We start from the raw sequence: 17,710 nt of genomic DNA on the forward strand, positions 1-17,710 counted from the left end.
TAAAAATCCACAAATTCACCATGATCATTTAAAGAGACAAAGGGGAAAAATAAGGAAAGCTCCTTTTTGTATAATGTCACCCAATAAAAGTAGAAGGAAAGATACTTAGAAAACCACCATGTTGCATCCCCAAGGCAATAACTGATTCAGGCAAGGATCAGCAAAGTAAACTCAAGCCATTAAGTCAAAAGTTATGAAGAATAGGATATCCACACTGTGCCAAAGAATCACTCACAAATACTAACCATCTGCAAAGAGGAAAAATAAAACCTTTACAGTGGAGAAGGCTCTGCTCACTAACTTGACCGAGAGATCACTGTTAAATTCAGTTAACAGTAGGTAACCTGATATTCTGTTTCTTGATGTGAGGCAATAAAAGTACGCAAGGTCACTAGTGAAATTTTCTTTCCAAGAATGTTTAACCTGAATCCAATCAAGCCCTCACAGTTTACAGGAAATAGAAGGACTAGAAGATGTTTTTTAAAAAACCAACATAAAGAAACCACCAAATCCAGAATGGAGTTCTTCTACAAGACAACTGTGCTGACTTTAACAACCAAATGTCATTGTAAAAAAATATGGAGAGGCTATTCTAAGATTAAGACCCTGACGCTGGGAAAGACTGACGGCAGGAGGAGAAGGGACAACAGAGGACCAGATGGTTGGATGGCACCACCGATTCAATCGACATGAGTTTGAGAAAACTCCAGGAGATGGTGAAGGACCGGTAAGCCTGGTGTTCTGCAGTCCATGGAGTTGCAAAAGAGTCAGACATGACTGAGCAACTGAACAACAACAACAAATTCTAAGACTAGGGATCTATAACCAAATGCAGAGTATAACTGACTGAATCCTGGTTGGAGGGAGCAGTGAAGCTGCTATTTAAAAATCTTGAAACAAACTGGAAAGTTGTTAAATAGAGATTAAACATTTGATATTAAGAATTATTGTCAGTTTTCATTAGGTGTGATCATGGTGTTGTGGTTATATAGGAGAATCACCTTGTTCTTAGGAAATACCTGGTTTTTGTAAATGAAACATCATGATGCCTGAAATTTACTCTAAAATAATGTAGTAGTGTAGAAGATTACCAAAATCTGTCTTCAGCCCACAAAACCAGAAATATGGTTTAATCGAATATATTTATATAGTGTTAAAGCATGCATGGCAAAATGTTAACAATTGTTGAATCTAGGTGGTGGCTACACAGGTGTTTACTGTACTATCCTTTCAACTTTTCCATGTTGAAAATTTTTCATACTTAGAAGTTGGGGGCGAGAGGAGGTTTTCACAGAAATATTTTCCTTAGAAGAACTCTATTAAACGTACCTTCAATTTTAAAGCACCTTAACCATTCTCAACAAGTGAATTGCTTGTCCTCATTTGTTTATGTACCATCCATTCAAATACTCTTAAAATCTGCCTTATTGTAAATAATATTTCAAATGCTAGAATAGGCCTAATATAAATCCCACAATACTCAACACAAGATTTATAGGTGTAAACATCTGGTTTTATACCCAAATAACAAACTTAACAGCAGGAAAACAAATTGTTTATTACAGCATATAATGTGTTATATTAAATTTACACAAAGATATATAAAAACACATACTGTTTATATCATACAGTCATTTAACATCAACAGGAATATCAAAACAACTACTACTCATGCACAAAACATGCATATATTGGTATAAAAAAGCAATTTTACACAATACTGTTTACCAAAAATTTTTTTTTTTTTAAAAGCCCTTCTGAGACAGGGTCAGTGGTCCAATCTGGACTGGATTGCACTAATATGTTTGGGCTAATGTTTAGATGGCACAGTGCTCTGTGAGCAGTTCTGAGCTTGGAGTCGCACCCAAGAGTTATTTCATTAGGAGTGAATTTCTCTGCACCCAATGAAGAAAAGTTATAACAAAGGCAAGTCTCCAAGGGAGGAATGGTTGGATCTGCTGTAAATTAGAGAGGAGGGAAAAAGGCATCAATGTTGGGTAAATGGCCCTAGAACGGGTTACTGTAACCAGGGCCTAGGCACCAAGGGTGGCAAAGGTTTTAGCGAATCCTTTTAAGGTATTACCAGCCTCCCTACCCAGATCACTTTTCTGGATGTAGGGTGTGGTCTTCAAGTTCTGAGTCCAGTAAACCAAACCGTTCTGAGAAGAAAACAGAATGGGGCTACATCTGAGAAAAGCAGAATATATAAAAAATGACAGAAAACCACGACTGCCCCTTGTATCTGCTTCACACAAGTGTATGTGATATCCCCAACAGGAAAACCCTCATGGCGACGCTGCCCTAAAGAACCAAGGAAGCAAATGCATGTCCTCAAATGCCATCCACCTGACCTCCAGATCAAAAGGTCTCATCCACTTAACACCTGAACATCAAAACCTGTGCCTTCACAGATGCTCAGACCATTTCAAAGAAAAATCATCTGATACCACAAAATTCACTCACTGTCACCACCATTAGAAACTCAATATTCACTTCTAACCAGCAAAAAAAACATTCTTTACCTTCCATTAAAGGCACTAGTGTCCATACATGACGAAGATGAGACAAAAATTCACCTCGGTTTTCTCTTAACCAAAGGAAAGCACTCCGGGAAATTATTACACACGAAAAAGGAAGACACCACCGACTGGTGGGGAGCTAGAAAGCCCCACTCTCTACACGGAGGATGTGCCTCAGACGGTCGTCATCAGTTTCAAAGAGCCCGACCGAAAGCGGAGGATCTTCTTCTTGAGGTTGTGTGAGGCCTTAATCTTGACGAAGGTTTTGGTGGGGTTGTGGCGAAGGTCGGGGGCCGGGACCGGCTGCAGGGGGAGCGTCTGCACGAACTGGGACCAAATCAAGCCCCCGCTCTCCTCCGAGTCGCTGGTGCTCGTGCTGTCGCCCACGAAGTCGCCCTCGCTCACGCTGGACTCGCTGTCGCCGAAGCAGTTGGTGGTGTAGTTGCTGCGCTCGTCCTCGCTGGTGTCCAGCACGGTGGAGTGGAACAGGGACTCGCACTCGGCCGAGTACTCGGAGTCGCTGGCCGCGTACGCGTAGGGGCTGGCGTACGGCCCGGCCGCGAACAGCCCCGCGGGCTCCCGCCGGCCCCGCCGCGCGCGCCGCAGCGCCTCCTCGTACGACACCTCGGCGGCCGACCTCCACCGCCGCGAGTCGGTGCGCTTGTGCTTGGGCTTGGCCACCACCGCCTCGCGGCCGTGGCCGTGGCCGTGCGCCCGGCTCCCTGCGCGGTGGCCCGCCCCCAGCGGCCGGCTGGGGAGCCCCGCGTCCGGCTGGCCGCCCCCGCCCCGCCGCGCCTTGGCCGGGGCTCGCCGCAGTTTCTTATTTGTATCCGTGTCGTCGGGGAACCGACACTTCTTGCCGGCCGCCCGGGCCTTCTCCCTCACGGCGGGCAGAGCACTTTCCGGCCCGTGGACAGCCGGCGCCCGGTGCTTCACAGCGGAGCCCCTCGGGGCGGCCGCGGGGCGCGCACCCCGGGGCGGCCTGACCCCCGGAGGCGGCGCCAGGACGGCCGGCGCCTTCCCCAGGGGCCCTTCCTCCAGGCTCTGAGAAGAGGAGCCCTCGCTTCTGAAATCCAGGGCCGGCCGCTCTTCCGCCGGGAAAGTGGGGGGCAGCAGGGCTGAGGCGGCGGGAGGGGGCGCCAGAGTGCCTGCCTGCGGGCTGTTTTTCTGTGGCACCTTTTTCAGTGGCTGGACCACTTTGTTCTCTTGCAGCGGTGCGAGGACCCTCCCAGGGCTCTCTTTCGGAGAAGCAGCTGGGATCTGCCCGCTTTCCTTAGAGGACTCCCCTGTCCCAGCGGGGGGACACCTCGCATGTTCCTGGGAGACAGGCTTGGCGGTTTTGGGCAGATGCTTACCTTGAAGTTCGGTAGCAGTGCCTGGAGAACAGCCTTCAGGCGCGGGCAACCTCTTGCTTTCCAGAGGTTCTGGCTTTGATTCTTTTGACCACTGTTTTGGTGGGGAGAAGGCCCCATTGTCCAAAGAAGGGATGACTCCAGAGGGCAAAGGCACCTGTTTCGAATTCTTAAGGTTCCCACTGTTGCCCTGTGAGACACCCCCAGTCACTCTGACACAAACGCTCCCATTCCTCAGAAGCCCCTTCGTGGGGTCAGCGTTCACACTGGTCCTCGGTTTGTTGGTCCTTACTGGGTGGGTTTTTTTCTGGACTAGGCTCAGAATGTAACCATCCATCTTCTTGCTGGATGAAGGATGGGGAGCAGACCACAAACTGCTTGGAGATGGTAAGTTAGTGTCTGTCTTGACGGTGTCCAGCTCAGATCCCGCACAAACGTCGTTGGCATGGTTACCAAGCCGCTCCTCTTCCCTCAGGGGGTTGCCAGTCAGGCAAAGGAGGAACATTGGGCTCTGCACAGCCACGGCATGAAGTGGACTCGGGTAGCGATACACATCATTCCCATTTTTAGACACCAGATCGCACTGGTACTTGGGATTCACATCTGCAATGACAGCAAGGAAATTAGATTGTGGTGTGGAGAGGGAACAGTCAACTGCCCTTGAGGCCTGGTCTTCACAATGGCCTTCTTTATATTCTAGCTATCCTATGAGATCTGAAAAACATTTAAAGGTACACTCTGAAGAAATGAACTGGTCAGCACCAGCTTGATCAGGCCAGTTTCTATGAAGACAAATTCAGGGGTAGTGAGAGAATAACAAAGAATCAACAAATACAAGACAAGCTACTCTACTATTTCACATACAATTCATACTACTAGATGAAAAAAATAATCAACAAAGGAATTTTTAACAAGATATAACTCTGAATGAAAAATATTCAGGCATTAAAAATGCTTTCAAACTATTGAATAATATATGGGAAACACTTTAAAGTGGAGTGAAAATCATCATTTTATAATTTTACTAAGACTGGATATAGTCAAAGAAAAAAGTCTGAAATGAAGCATGCGAAGATGCTAATAGTAGCATCTCAAAGTGGTGGGAAAAGTAATGGTACTTTCTTCTTTTTCTATTTTCTAACTTTTCAATAAAAGTATGCTGGAGAAGGAAATGGCAACCCACTCCAGTACTCTTGCCTGGAAAATTCCATGGTCTGAGGAGCCTGGTAGGCTACAGTCCATGGAGTCACAAGGAGTCAGACATGACTGAGCAACTTCACTTTCACATATGTACTGCCTTTATAACTGGAAAAATAAACGTTTTTTGAGCCATTCTTTCTCTGGGCCACTTTCCCTTCTGTGTTCTATTCCTGGTTTCCCTTTAAGTACTTGAGATAAACTATACTTTCATGGGCTTTCTCCACATTTTGAATATTTTTTTAGACCTAATTCTTAATGACATGTGTTTGAATATAACTGTCAATTAAAAGGTCAGGGAAACTAATCTAATTTCAATCAAGATTAAATTTAAATAATAATCACCTTATGTTTTTAATAGTGATCCTAAAAAATAAAGCACAATATTTTATAAAGGAATTTTTGATGAGGCTTTAAAAGATTGAGGAGTAGTACTAATGAATAAAATTTCCACATCTCAAAAACATAGATGCCAAAATACACTGAAATCAAGCTTCCTTGCTTAATTAGATTATTCTGATCTCTTATCCTGGTTATATTATAAATATCAAATCCTCTGAGTGAATTTTAGTTACAGAAGATCAAAGTTTTTGTCCCTATTTAATTTGCTTTCCATTATAATTATATTTATTCACTCATATACTGAAAACCTACTATGTGCTAAATTCTATGTTAATTGTTTAAAGGAAAGCCCTGTGAATTTCAATGATTATTAGCAGTCTCGGTGGCAGGGTCAGTCTAGACCCAGAAATGATACTCATTTGTAAACAAAATTTTATTATAAAATAAATGTGTCATGTCCCCAATTCCACTTCCACTCCCAATAAACAGTTTGTTGTAAGAAGGGGAAATCTCTCTAGCTAATATCTGTGCTCATTCTTCCTCACTACCCCAAGGCCTATCCTTATCTTACTGAAAGCCATATTTACCTACATGACACCTCTCATCCCTATTCCCTCTTTTCTAGAGTTAAGGAACAAGACAGACATCCCAGCCCCCAAAGACCAACCCAACTGTCTCAATTATGAGAAGATGTGACATTTGGGATAGAGGAGTCTGTCCTTAAGGAAAACCTATACCAAAGGACCTTTAATGGGTTTATAAAATTTCCCTCTGAAACCAAATCTGCAGAATGAAAGGCAGCAATTACCAATGAACTTGAGACCCAGACACTCTAAATAACACAGATCTGCACTTCCCCAAATGATTGCTGCTAACAACGCACACTACAGAGACACCAGCTGATTAGCAGCCTCAGTTGTTTGGTGTTATATTTGCACTCCCTTAGACCTCAGAAATTCAGCCTATACCTAAGTGGACAATACATAAAACCAAGGGTATAGTGACTTGTGCCAGAACCTATCGCCTGCTCTAATCTCTGTATTTTCTCTGCTCTTCTGAAGAATCACACTAAATCAGAACTAAGGAAGATGTCCCAAATTTCAGCAACAACTCTGCCATTCAGCAAACCAGGAGCCTCTGACAAAAGGCGTGTGAAACCAAATTCCTCCTGTTTGATGAGAAGGGTGAATACAACACTTTCTGAATTCCCTTAGTGTGGTGGAAAAACAAGGATCTGGCAGTTAGTCCTAAGCTTGAACCCTGCCTCTGCCACTTACTCACTATATATAGTCTTAAGCAACTTACCAAACTTAACCTTACCGGGCCTCCATTATCTCATACATAAGTTTCTGACAACACTTGCACCTTGCAGAACAGTGTGGAGGATTCAAAGCAGAGAAATGTATGCAGAGCATACAGCAGTGTGTGAGACACATAGTGGAAATGGAGAAACTCTTCCAGAACCAACAATGGCATGATTCTCTCTAGACATCACTGCAATAATAACCCCAAATGGGGGAAATGGTCGAGGGGATCTAACCCCATCCACCTGCTAAAAGAAGAGAGAGCTGAGCTGCCGTCATGCAAGGCATTCTGGAGAACACGGAGGGGCCACTGCCACCAGAAGAGACAAGCAGCTCTTAAGCAGGCTGACAGATATATTTAACTTGATGTAAGCTTTGGTGGTGGTGGTTTAGTCACTAACCACTAGTCATGTCTGATTCCTATGACCCCATGGACTGTAGCCTGCCAGGCTTCTCTGTCCATGGGATCTCCCAGGCAAGAATACTGGAGTGGGTTGCCATATCCTTCTCCAGGGGATCTTCCTGACCCAGGAATCAAACCTGGGTCTCCTGCATTGCAGGAGGATTCTTCACCAACTGAGTTACCAGGGAAGCCTTAACTTTAAATGATGAAGAAGAAAGCAGATCTAAAGTAATCTTGAAAACGCAAACAAGTTAACAGCAAAGATTCAGAAACAGAGCTCAAGATCTGTAATATTGGGACAGGATTTCTAAAGATAAACTATCTTGCTACCATCAGGATATAAAGCCAGGTAACACCCAAAAACGACTGGGAATAGTGGTGATCTTGATCTAGACGCAGCTATGGCACTAAAGGCAAAAAGCAGATGAAGTTCTCTGCCTTTGTTTTTTATCAGTAGAAGGGGCTGAAGCCAGACAACTTTTAAGGACCTTTGACCCCTTCCAATTAAAAATGTCTATCAATTCTGTAGATGAAGAAGTTGTGGTACTTATTATACACAATGGAAAATTATTCGGCCATAAAAAGGAACTCATTTGAGTCAGTTCTAGGAAGGTAGATGAACCTGCTGCTGCTAAGTCACTCCAGTCATGTCCAACTCTGTGTGACCCCATAGATGGCAGCCCACCAGGCTCCCCCGTCCCTGGGATTCTCCAGGCAAGAACACTGGAGTGGGTTGCCATTTCCTTCTCCAATGCATGAAAGTGAAAAGTGAAAGTGAAGTCGCTCAGTCGTGTCCGACTCTTAGTGACCCCATGGACTGCAACCCACCAGGCTCCTCCATCCATGGGATTTTCCAGGCAAGAGTACTGGAGTAGGGTGCCATAGAACCTAGAGCCTGTTATATAGTAAAGTAAGTCAGAAAGAGAAAAACAAATATCATATACTAATGCATATATATGGAATCTAGAAAAATGGTACCAATGAACCTACTTGCAGGACAGGAATAGAGAAGCAGATATAGAGAACAGACTTTGGATACAGCGGGAAGGAAAGGGTGGAACCAATTGAGAGAGTAGCATTGAAACATATATATTACCATATGTAAAACAGATAGCTAACGGGAAATTTCTGTATAACACAGGGAGCTCAATGCAGTGCTCTGTGGCAACTTAGGGTGGTGTGCAGTGGGAGTAGGTTCAAGAGAGAGGGGACATATGTATGTTTATGCAGGATTGAAATTGTTGTATGACAGAAGCCAAGACAATGCTGTAAAGTAATTATCCTCCAATTGAAAATCAATTTTTTAAATGTCAGTTCTAAAAAGTCTTACCTGCAGATTTGGGGCAACCATCTGAGATAGTCAAGGTTGCCTCCAAGGGGCTGCAGAAGCAGGTGCTGGAATGACAACTGGATAAACACTCACTGAAGACCGAGTTCGAGGAATTGGACAGGGATCCTGAAGCCCCATCACTCAGTTCATAAAACCCTACAAATCAAAACATCATTTAAGGTTAAGATCATGTCAAGCAAAAACACACATTTGTGCTTAAAAGGAAAAGGAGTAATGTACAAAAGAGAGAAAAGAGAGAATATGGAGGGAGGGATAGCAATTTTGGTTCATGAAATACAGTGTCTTGACTTTAGGGTTTCATTTCCAGCAATCCTCAGAAAAAAGCAAAGAGCCCATAACTACAAGTACGTTTCAAAGTTGAGAGTACTCTCACTCTCAAACTGACCTTCCTCCTTGACCCCACCTTTAAAGATGGGCAAGGAAAGAGACTTCAGATCTGTCAGAGTGTCAACTTTTTCACAAACATTTCAGAAAAAATAACCTGAAGAGAAAAACAAATCTATGTAAGGAGCCAAATGGTTTAAAAGGAAAAAAGAAAACTTTTGAAGTGGTCTCAGGAAGTTGAAGTGTGACTAATTTTCTAGCCCTGTTCTGACTTTCTCAAGTTTCAAAGGAGGATCACGCTTCCAGAAATTTGCATAGAAGCTTTTATTTTTAAACTCAGGGGACTTCAGTCAGATGAGTCTCATTATTAAAAATTTTGTTGTCTAATGAACTCATCTATGAAACAGAAATAGACTCACAGACATAAAAGAACAGACTTGTGGTTGCTGGGGAATGGTGGGCAGGGATAGACTGGGAGTCTGGCATTGGCTGATACAAATCATTACATAGAAAATGGATGGCAATTTTCTCCCAATTAAAAATCAATTTAAAAAAAAAGAAAATGGATAAACAACAAGATCCTACTGTACAGTACAGGAAACTATATCCTGTGATAAACCATAACAGATAAGAATATATATACAAATAACTGAATCACTTGTTGTATAGCAGAAATTAAAACAATGCTGTAAATCAACTATATTTCAATAAATTTATTGCCTGATTTTGTTTCCCTGTCATGCAACTGAATAATAGACTGTTCTTGTTTTGTTTTGCTGTAGACTCTCTGAACCGGAAACAAACTCCATTGTCCTTTGCAGGTCTGAGAATGCAAAGCACAGGTGGCTGAGATAGAACTCATGGCCGCAGAATTTCTCCTCGTGCCCCCACACTCACCTGAGCTGGGGCGGCTGTCTGTCTCCAGGCGCTCTTCAGATGTCTTTTCCACATCCAGCCTCAAGTCACTTATCTGCTTGTCGAGTTCCTGCAACTGGTTCAACAAACCAGCGTCTCTTCTCCTCAAACAATTCTGATGAGGAAGAAACAGAGAAAGGAAAAAAAAAAAAAAAGTTGGCTCTAAGTATTCAAATTACCATCTAAAGAGTTCCCTAAATTTTCCAAAACCAAAACTTTACTGGATGATCTGAAGTAAAGAAAAACTTCAAGAATATGTCCTGTTTAATTCCACTTTCTCACATTTCGCAGTGATATAAAGTTTCTTCATAAAAACAAGACTTGCTTTTTGTTTCAGCTAATATATATACAAACTTACTTTTTATAGGTAGGGATATGAAAAACCCACTGAGATTTTTTTTTAAAAAACCTCTGTGTACAGCCAATTTATTACAAAACAGTACTTCACAGTAGACTCTTTAATTTGAAGTCAGAGTGTAACAGATTTCCTACACTACACTATAATCTTTCTTAGGTGAGATTTTCTGGCCAAATGTCCTGCAGAGTTTTGATTTCTATTAGTCACTTTGTGGGGTTTAATCAGTCTTAGGGCCTTTGAAAGTGAGAAACTAATACTAATAGCCAGTGCCAAGTATAATGTGAGCTGGCAGAATCCAAAACCCTCAAGGGAAGGTCCATCAAGATTTGAACTCAACTCGGGTTTCCAAAGGTGACAGACTGTAGTGCTAAGTCACACCGCCACCTAGTGCTTCCTATTGCTGGGAAGGAAAAAAAAAAAAAGAAGAAAACTCAAAGGCATCTGGTTCAAATCACAAATGCCAAGTCTACAAATGAAAATAGTACCACAAACACTGACTGGACGGGAATTCTCCTGACATGCTGTCTTGCTCCTCTCCAGGGAACAACAGGAATGTGCCACTCACAATTGTGAGATTCATGAAGACAAGAAGGTGCTATTGTATAAGACAATGCACAGAATGTCAATGACCAGGCACAACCAGCAACAATTGACTCAGATCAGTCTGCTACCAAAAACCACAGCAAAATGCCAAACCTGAGGTATTGCACAAACCACTGCTTCCACACAGCCTTACAGAACAGATGCATATGAGTATCTGTTCCTCCTGTCTGTCCTTGAACTTAAAAAGCTTGGACACGTAACATGCTTGTTGTTAGAACGAGTTTCTTCAGGAAAAAAATGAACCCAACAAGTAAAATCACTTCGATGCTCAAAAAGAGACAAATTATCTGAAAAAAAGATAATACAAGAAAACCCTTGACAACCACAAGGCATCACTCTGTTAGCAGGAGAGACATTATCTAGTATGTGTCTAGTTTCAGATAGTATCACATGGTCAGATAAAGATTTTTTTTTTTTCTGTTTTCAAAACTAAATTTTTGAGGTCATGGAAACAAAGCTGCCGCCATTTCTCTGAGGGTGGGTCAAAGCGTTTCATCAATACATTAAGCGTCCAAGTTCTTTTTCTTCCCCGTTAATGAAGACGGTAGAGAATGTCTGAGATGCTGACACAAATCCAATAAGATAAATGCTCCCTGAGAGGAGGTTTTCCCTTCCGCCCACCTCCACCTCAAGTCACAACGAGCAGTACGTAAGAGAGGAGGGGGCACTTTCTCCAGCCAAATTTCCATCATGTGCATCTGTTTTAGCCGCCTTATACAAAGGGCTTCTATCTGAAATTAAGCAGCAGAGTAGGCAAAAGCTGGCAGGCTGGAGGGGGGGAGCCGAGGGAGGGGCAGGCAGGGCTCCCCGCGGCCGCTTCCGTGTAATAGTAAAATTCGGCACTGGACAGTCAATCGCGCCCCAAAAGTCCCCTCCTCGGCTTTTGTCCCCTCTCGGCGGGAGGACCTGAAGCCAAGAAGCCCTCCAAAGAAATGCTATTTTAAAGGAGGGTTTGCAAACCTTCGGGGAGAGGGCAGGCATTCGTCTAACTAGAGCGATTGGAGGTTCCGACCACAAGACTCCAAGAATTCCGAAGGCAGGGCTAGAAGAGAGAGCGGCCACCCTCGCCCGGGCAGTCCGCGCGGGGTCGCCGGCCTCTCACCTGACACAAAGCGGGCACACGCCGGGATCGCGTGGGCGTCGGCAACCCACGCGCCCCCGGGGACCCGCAGGAACCCAGATCAGGGAAGGGCCGGGCGGGGGTCCCGGGAAGCCAGAGGGTTGCTCCTAGCTAGAGGCACCCACCACGGACCACCTGCCCGACCCCCGGCCCGTCTGCAGGGACAACCGTGCCCCTACCTCCGGGCACGACCTACCAATTGCTTCCGCAGCAGCAAGATGTTCTCCTCCAAGAACTTCTCCTCCAGGCGGTTGCGCTGCGCCGCCTCCCCCGGCAGCTCCCCGGCGCGGGCTGCAGCGGCCCCCGCGCCCCCTGTGCCGCGCAGGGCGCCCCGGACCAGCAGCTCCTGGCGCTGGCGCAGGTACTCCAGCTCCGCCAGCCCGGCCAGCGTGGCCTCCTGCCGCTCGCGGGTGCGCTGCCGCTCCGTGTCCGCCTCGCCCTTCTCCCGCCAGCGCCCCTCAGGCTCCGCCGTGCGCTGCTCTCCCCGGGCCGGCGCCGGCGGCTCCTGCTCCTTAGCCGTCCCGGTCGGACTCGGCTTCATGGCCCCCAACCCGGCCTCTCGCACCCGTCCCCGCAGCCGGGCCGCCCGGGCGGAGGAGCGGGCGCTAGGGCTGCGGCCTCGGGCTCATGCCTCCCGGCGGCAGGGCGCGGCGGCGGGGGCGGGGACCCGGAGCGCTCAGGACCCGCGCGCGGCCCCGGGCTGCAGCCGTCCGGGCCCCGGGCGGCGCAGTCCGCTGTCGCCGCGCGTCCCTCGCCGCGGCCCCGCAGCTGATAACGCCCTGCCCGGCGCTACGTCACGCGCGGCGGCCAGGCGAACCCCCTCCCCGCGCCGGCCCCTCGGCTGCGAGGCCCGCTCCCCCTCGGCTTCCCCCTCTAGTGTCAGGGGCGCCGCTCGCGCTCGGCGCCGGCCTCCTGCTCGCCTGGCCCTCCCCGCTCCTCCCTCTCTCCTCCCCCGCTCTTCCCCGCGGGCCTCCTCGCCCCCTTTTCGGGTTTACGGCACCCAGTTTTTGCCTCGCTTCTTATTGGTTCTTTACAATCGCACAAAGCCAGGGGCGAGCACCCCGAGCCCCAGCATCCTGTTACAGCCGGCTTCGCTGGCAGGGTCCGCCAAGGGACGCAGCAGTTGGGCTCCCCAGAGAACTTTCTGAAACTCGACCGAGTTGCAGCCCACCATGTTAACCCTTTCCCCACACGTCCACTGTTCGCATCCACTCAGGCTGGTTTAGGTTTCTTCCACCTTACCAAGTAAGGTACTGCGAGTGTATTCAAAGACTTTTTCTTGGAGTTGGCTTTTGTGACTCCAAGTTGTAAAGGCAAGCTCTACAAGGCACAGTGCAGCGTTGTCCGAAAACTGTTGAACTCTTGGTTTTGTTGCTGTTTGTTTTAATCTTTTCATGGAAGGCGTTTAAAATTAGGCAGGAGGATGTCGCTCTGCAGCCAGCGGTTGCATCAATTCTACAAGCTCCGGGCTTAGGGGGTGCGCGTGCGCGTGCGCGCTTTGGTTTTTTTTGTTAAGAGTTTTTTATTGTTGTTATTTAGTCTGCAAGCACAGGAGCTCTGAAACCGGATTGCCTGAATTTGAATCCCCTTTCCTGCCAAGACTAGCTGCGCAGGCAAGTAACTTCACCTCTCTGTGCCTCCGTAAATGGAACTACTAACAAGGTGCCTGTTGTAAGAATTATAATAATATACAGTATATAACATATATATATGGTCTGTTTACAATGGCGCAGGCACAGAGAGAGTAAAGGTTATGTGAGTTAAGTTGTATCTTTCTTTTCTTCTTCCAGAAGGACTTAACAAACTTTTCCCCTGCGGTTGCATTTGTAATATTGTCATCTATGCTTGGGACACTGGTCTCAGGGCATTTCAGCGAGATGGGGTCTGGAAATGCCTCTCGCCAGCTTGTCCATGTAAAAGTACCATATCTGTTTTATTTTTTTTTTTTTTTTCATATCTGTTTTAAAAGCAGTACATCCAAGAGCCTCAGAAATTGAATTCAGCCAGTTGCAGTTTGCTGAAGTTCAGGCACAATGTTGTATGCATTCTCTATCATTATTTAAGACTTAGACCTTTCTTAAGCTTCTTACCCCTGTTAAGAATTCTTCCTTTCTCCCCTCTATGTAGGCCAACCTTCTTCCCTCCAAGATCAGTTCACTTCTCTCTGAATTCCAGTCAACTGCATGAATTTGATTCTTACCAAATGCTCTTTGCATGGTTATTTATCTGGGTATGCACACACATAACTATGTACATAGGTGTTTATGTGTATCTATTAATGGCACCCCACTCCAGTACTCTTGCCTGGAAAATCCCATGGATGGAGGAGCCTGGTAGGCTGCAGTCCATGAGGTCACTGGGAGTCGGACGCGACTGAGCGACTTCACTTTCACTTTTCACTTTCATGCATTGGAGAAGGAAATGGCAACCCACTCCAGTGTTCTTGCCTGGAGAATCCCAGGGACAGGGGAGCCTGGTGGGCTGCTGTCCATGGGGTCGCACAGAGTCGGACACGACTAAAGCGACATAGCAGCAGCAGCATTCTCTCCAATTACATTATTAGGATTCCTTGAAGACAGTGATTATTTTTCTCTTAGTGTAACTATTGGAAAAGACTCATTAGAAGAGACCCTGATGCTGGGAAAGACAGAAGGCAGGAGGAGAAGGGGATGACAGAGGACGCGGTGGTTGGATGGCATTACCGACTCAATGGACATAAGTTTGAGCAAACTCCGGGAGATGGTGAAGGACAGGGAAGCCTGGCCTGCTGCAGCCCATGGGGTCGCAAAGAGTCAGACACGACTGAGTGACCTAACAATAAGTATTACTATACTCAGGACAATGCCTTTGCAACCATTCAAGAAACTGCAGGTTGGTTGTAAACTGTTTTTTCATTAACACAGTTTCTAACTAACTTAATCTCTGCAAAAAATAGTCAGTTTCACATTTACCGAAAAGCAAAAACAAGAGTTCTCTAGCCACTCTCCATTGACCTCCCCATTGCTGCCCTCACAGACATAAATGGAACTATAACTGCAACCATGATTCATAATTAACCAGATTGTATCTTAAATCTAAAAATGTGAAAATGGAATTATGCTTGGGTGCTCCTCAGCATAAAAAATTAATTCTCTTCAGCTCATCTAAGCTTTGTGCCTACTGTGTGCCAAACACAGTACTTGATAATAAAGGAACTAAATTTTCCTTTCTAATTTTAGTAAAGCGCTAAAGAATAATAACTGGTCCTCTTTGCCAAATGCCACACCCCTTTGTCCTCTGTCATTGTCTCATGCTATTCATTTGTAGGCAAGTTTCTTGCTTTCTAGTTCTGAATTAGATTCCTTCTGGCTGGGTGGAGTCTATTATGGGGGCCTGTGTTATGTCACACATTGACAACTATATTTATATAGTTGGGGGGGGGAAGCTGAAACGTGTTTTTACACACTACTAATAAATCTTGTTAAAGTAGACAGACAAATCACTGTGTCTCCAAACCTCTATACCTCCCCAGCCCCCTCCTCACCAAATGCAACTTCGAGCTGGCTCATTAGCCCAAAGCAAACCATTTGCCATAACAGCTTGTACATCTCCATGAAAAAGTGTTCCCAGCAAGTTTAAATATTAAAACTAATGTATTCAAATGGCTCCACCAATAAAATGGTCACAAATAGGAAAAGAGGTTATGCTTTCCAAAGTATCCATTACACATTAATAAATAATGCTGTTCATTCATGCGCCAATTAAAACAAACTCAGGCTGTCAAGTGAAGTTAGAAGCAAGGAGCTCAACGCTGTAGTTGTTTTTCCAGGAAAACTAATGTTGTCAGATTAAGTGTGCCTGGTTGGGTTGCCCCTATTCTCTTTTTAACCCAACAGCCTATTTCTCCTCTCCAATTTAGTCTTTCTTTCTTAGGCTTTCTTTCCTCTTTGAGTCTTTGTTTTGGTTGCAGGTATTTGGGAAGCAGTTGAAGGTAATCACCCACTGTTTGCTGCTCCTTCCTGTCAGCAACAGGATCTCACTTCACCCTACTGTTTTGATTTTTCTTTCCTTTTCTTTTTAAAGCAAGTGCTGGTGCTTCTTCCTCCGCCAATGCTACTTTGTTATCTCCTTTCTAGTATTGCTCAGCTCTCTTTAGTTCTTTTGCTTTCCCTGGAGGCCTCTGTCTTCTCAGAAAGGGTGCTAATCGGCACTCAGAATGTGTGACACTCAGAATGTGTGACATTAAAGACGGGTGGATCTGCCACCCAGAGGATCTAGAGAGTAAGATAAAGTTGCCAGAACGAAGAGGAATCTTGACTGAATATATCACAGTCATGTGGCTTACACTTAAAGACATTTCCTAGGCAGAGCCAGGAAAGGTCCCTCAGATGACACAGTCTGATTCTTTGCCCTTGGGCAGAACAACTCCCAACAGCACCCCCACAAAGTCTGAGCATCATTGTACAAATGCCTTATCCAGCAGTGAACATTTTTTTGCAGCCCAGCAAAGTAAGGAGCATCAATTGCACATTTTGCTATAGAGCAGTGCAACAAAATGATGCCTTCCAGCTTTTATGGCCAAACAAACACAAATGATGTAACTGGGAAAAGCTGTCTCCGAATAGGAGGGAAAAAAATAAAGGGCAGTCTTTTGAGTTGGGGTGATGACCACCATTCGAGGGACAGGGATCAAAGCTCCAGCCAGACATCAAAGCCCATTTGAATCTAATGCCAGAAGAGCCACAGTGAATTAAACTTCATATATAAACTAATTATAGCTTGACCCCCACAATTAGGCTTCAGTGAGCACATAGACGAAAGAAAGCAGACATTGAAACAAAAGATCAAGAGAAAAGAAAGTTGGTAGCAAAACTGGGCAACATCATGGCCCTGACCACTTTACAAATCTTTTGAGGGCAGAGGGGAACCAGGGAATGGCAGCGGAAACAGCAGCCTTGGACAATGCAGGTCTTGTCTGAAAGGCTATGAGACAGCTTCTACTCTCACTGACTCGTGCACAACCAGAGGCATCCTTATTCCTGGAAGAAAAGGTTACCGTTTAGCTCTTTTTCAGCATTGTTAAAGTTCCCCTTCACCAGATTTCACTTGAAGGAGTGAGCACAAGGTGATTCCATGAAGTTTGGGGGGTAATTCCCAACACATCTGTCTGGCAGTGGCTGGCATTCCCTACAGTCAATCACAGATGTCTACACCAACTTTGAACTTCAGTCCCTTAGCTCTGCCATGTCAGCTAGTCATCTTTATAGATGAAATGTGTGGCACAGCAATTGTGCAAATTCCCTAGAACTACCTACTCTGGCTCTAACACCATGAAATAAGACTACTTCATCCCCAGGCAAAATTTAAACGTGTTTCACTTACAAGTAGCCTCTTTAAACAATTATATTGAGTAAATTTTACCCTTACTCTGATTTGTTGGGACCAGTCACCAATTTTTTGAAAGTCTCAATTGTATGAGCTGGTAAACCATTGCACACCTGATGTGACAATCCATAGACTATTTTCAGTCGCATTTTTTGGTAGATAAACATTAGTGCTTTCTTAAAATCATGAAGTCCAAATTTATTACCCAAGTCTCTTGATTAAGAAAAAAAATTCAAAGCAGGCACTCTTATAAAAATAAATATATACCATCATTATTAAATTCCAGTACTTTGGCCACCTTAAGTGAAGAGTTGACTCATTGGAAAAGACTCTGATGCTGGGAGGGATTGGGGGCAGGAGGAGAAGGGGATGACAGAGGATGAGATGGCTGGATGGCATCACGGACTCGATGGACATGAGTTTGAGTGGACTCCGGGAGTTGGTGATGGACAGGGAGGCCTGGCGTGCTGCAATTCATGGGGTCACAAAGAGTTGGACACGACTGAGCGACTGAACTGAACCATCATTATTACATTACATCTCTTTGAGTGATTACTT

General features: G+C 45.2%; 1 protein-coding gene across 1 annotated transcript; it reads right to left on the minus strand.

The window, feature by feature from the left end:
• On the minus strand, positions 1,534 to 12,452 carry DACT1 (dishevelled binding antagonist of beta catenin 1). The gene is made up of 4 exons (XM_018054093.1): positions 11,985 to 12,452; positions 9,690 to 9,822; positions 8,448 to 8,603; positions 1,534 to 4,474 (listed from the first exon to the last, which is right to left on the minus strand). Exons 1-4 carry the CDS (start codon positions 12,327 to 12,329, stop codon positions 2,694 to 2,696), a joined length of 2,415 nt encoding a protein of 804 aa, XP_017909582.1. The 5' UTR covers positions 12,330 to 12,452; the 3' UTR covers positions 1,534 to 2,693.

This window comes from Capra hircus, chromosome 10 (assembly GCF_001704415.2).
Source record: "Capra hircus breed San Clemente chromosome 10, ASM170441v1, whole genome shotgun sequence".
NCBI classification, from domain to species: domain Eukaryota; kingdom Metazoa; phylum Chordata; class Mammalia; order Artiodactyla; family Bovidae; genus Capra; species Capra hircus.

What these genes read in the sequence shown, in the direction of transcription:
- DACT1 (XM_018054093.1), bottom strand. Translation starts at nt 12,329, where the DNA reads ATGAAGCCGAGTCCGACCGGGACGGCTAAGGAGCAGGAGCCGCCGGCG. An exon ending in TGCTGCTGCGGAAGCAATTG is followed by an intron (nt 9,823 to 11,984) that starts GTAGGTCGTGCC and finishes CTTCCTCATCAG; the next exon opens with AATTGTTTGAGGAGAAGAGA. An exon ending in TGGTTGCCCCAAATCTGCAG is followed by an intron (nt 4,475 to 8,447) that starts GTAAGACTTTTT and finishes CTGTCATTGCAG; the next exon opens with ATGTGAATCCCAAGTACCAG.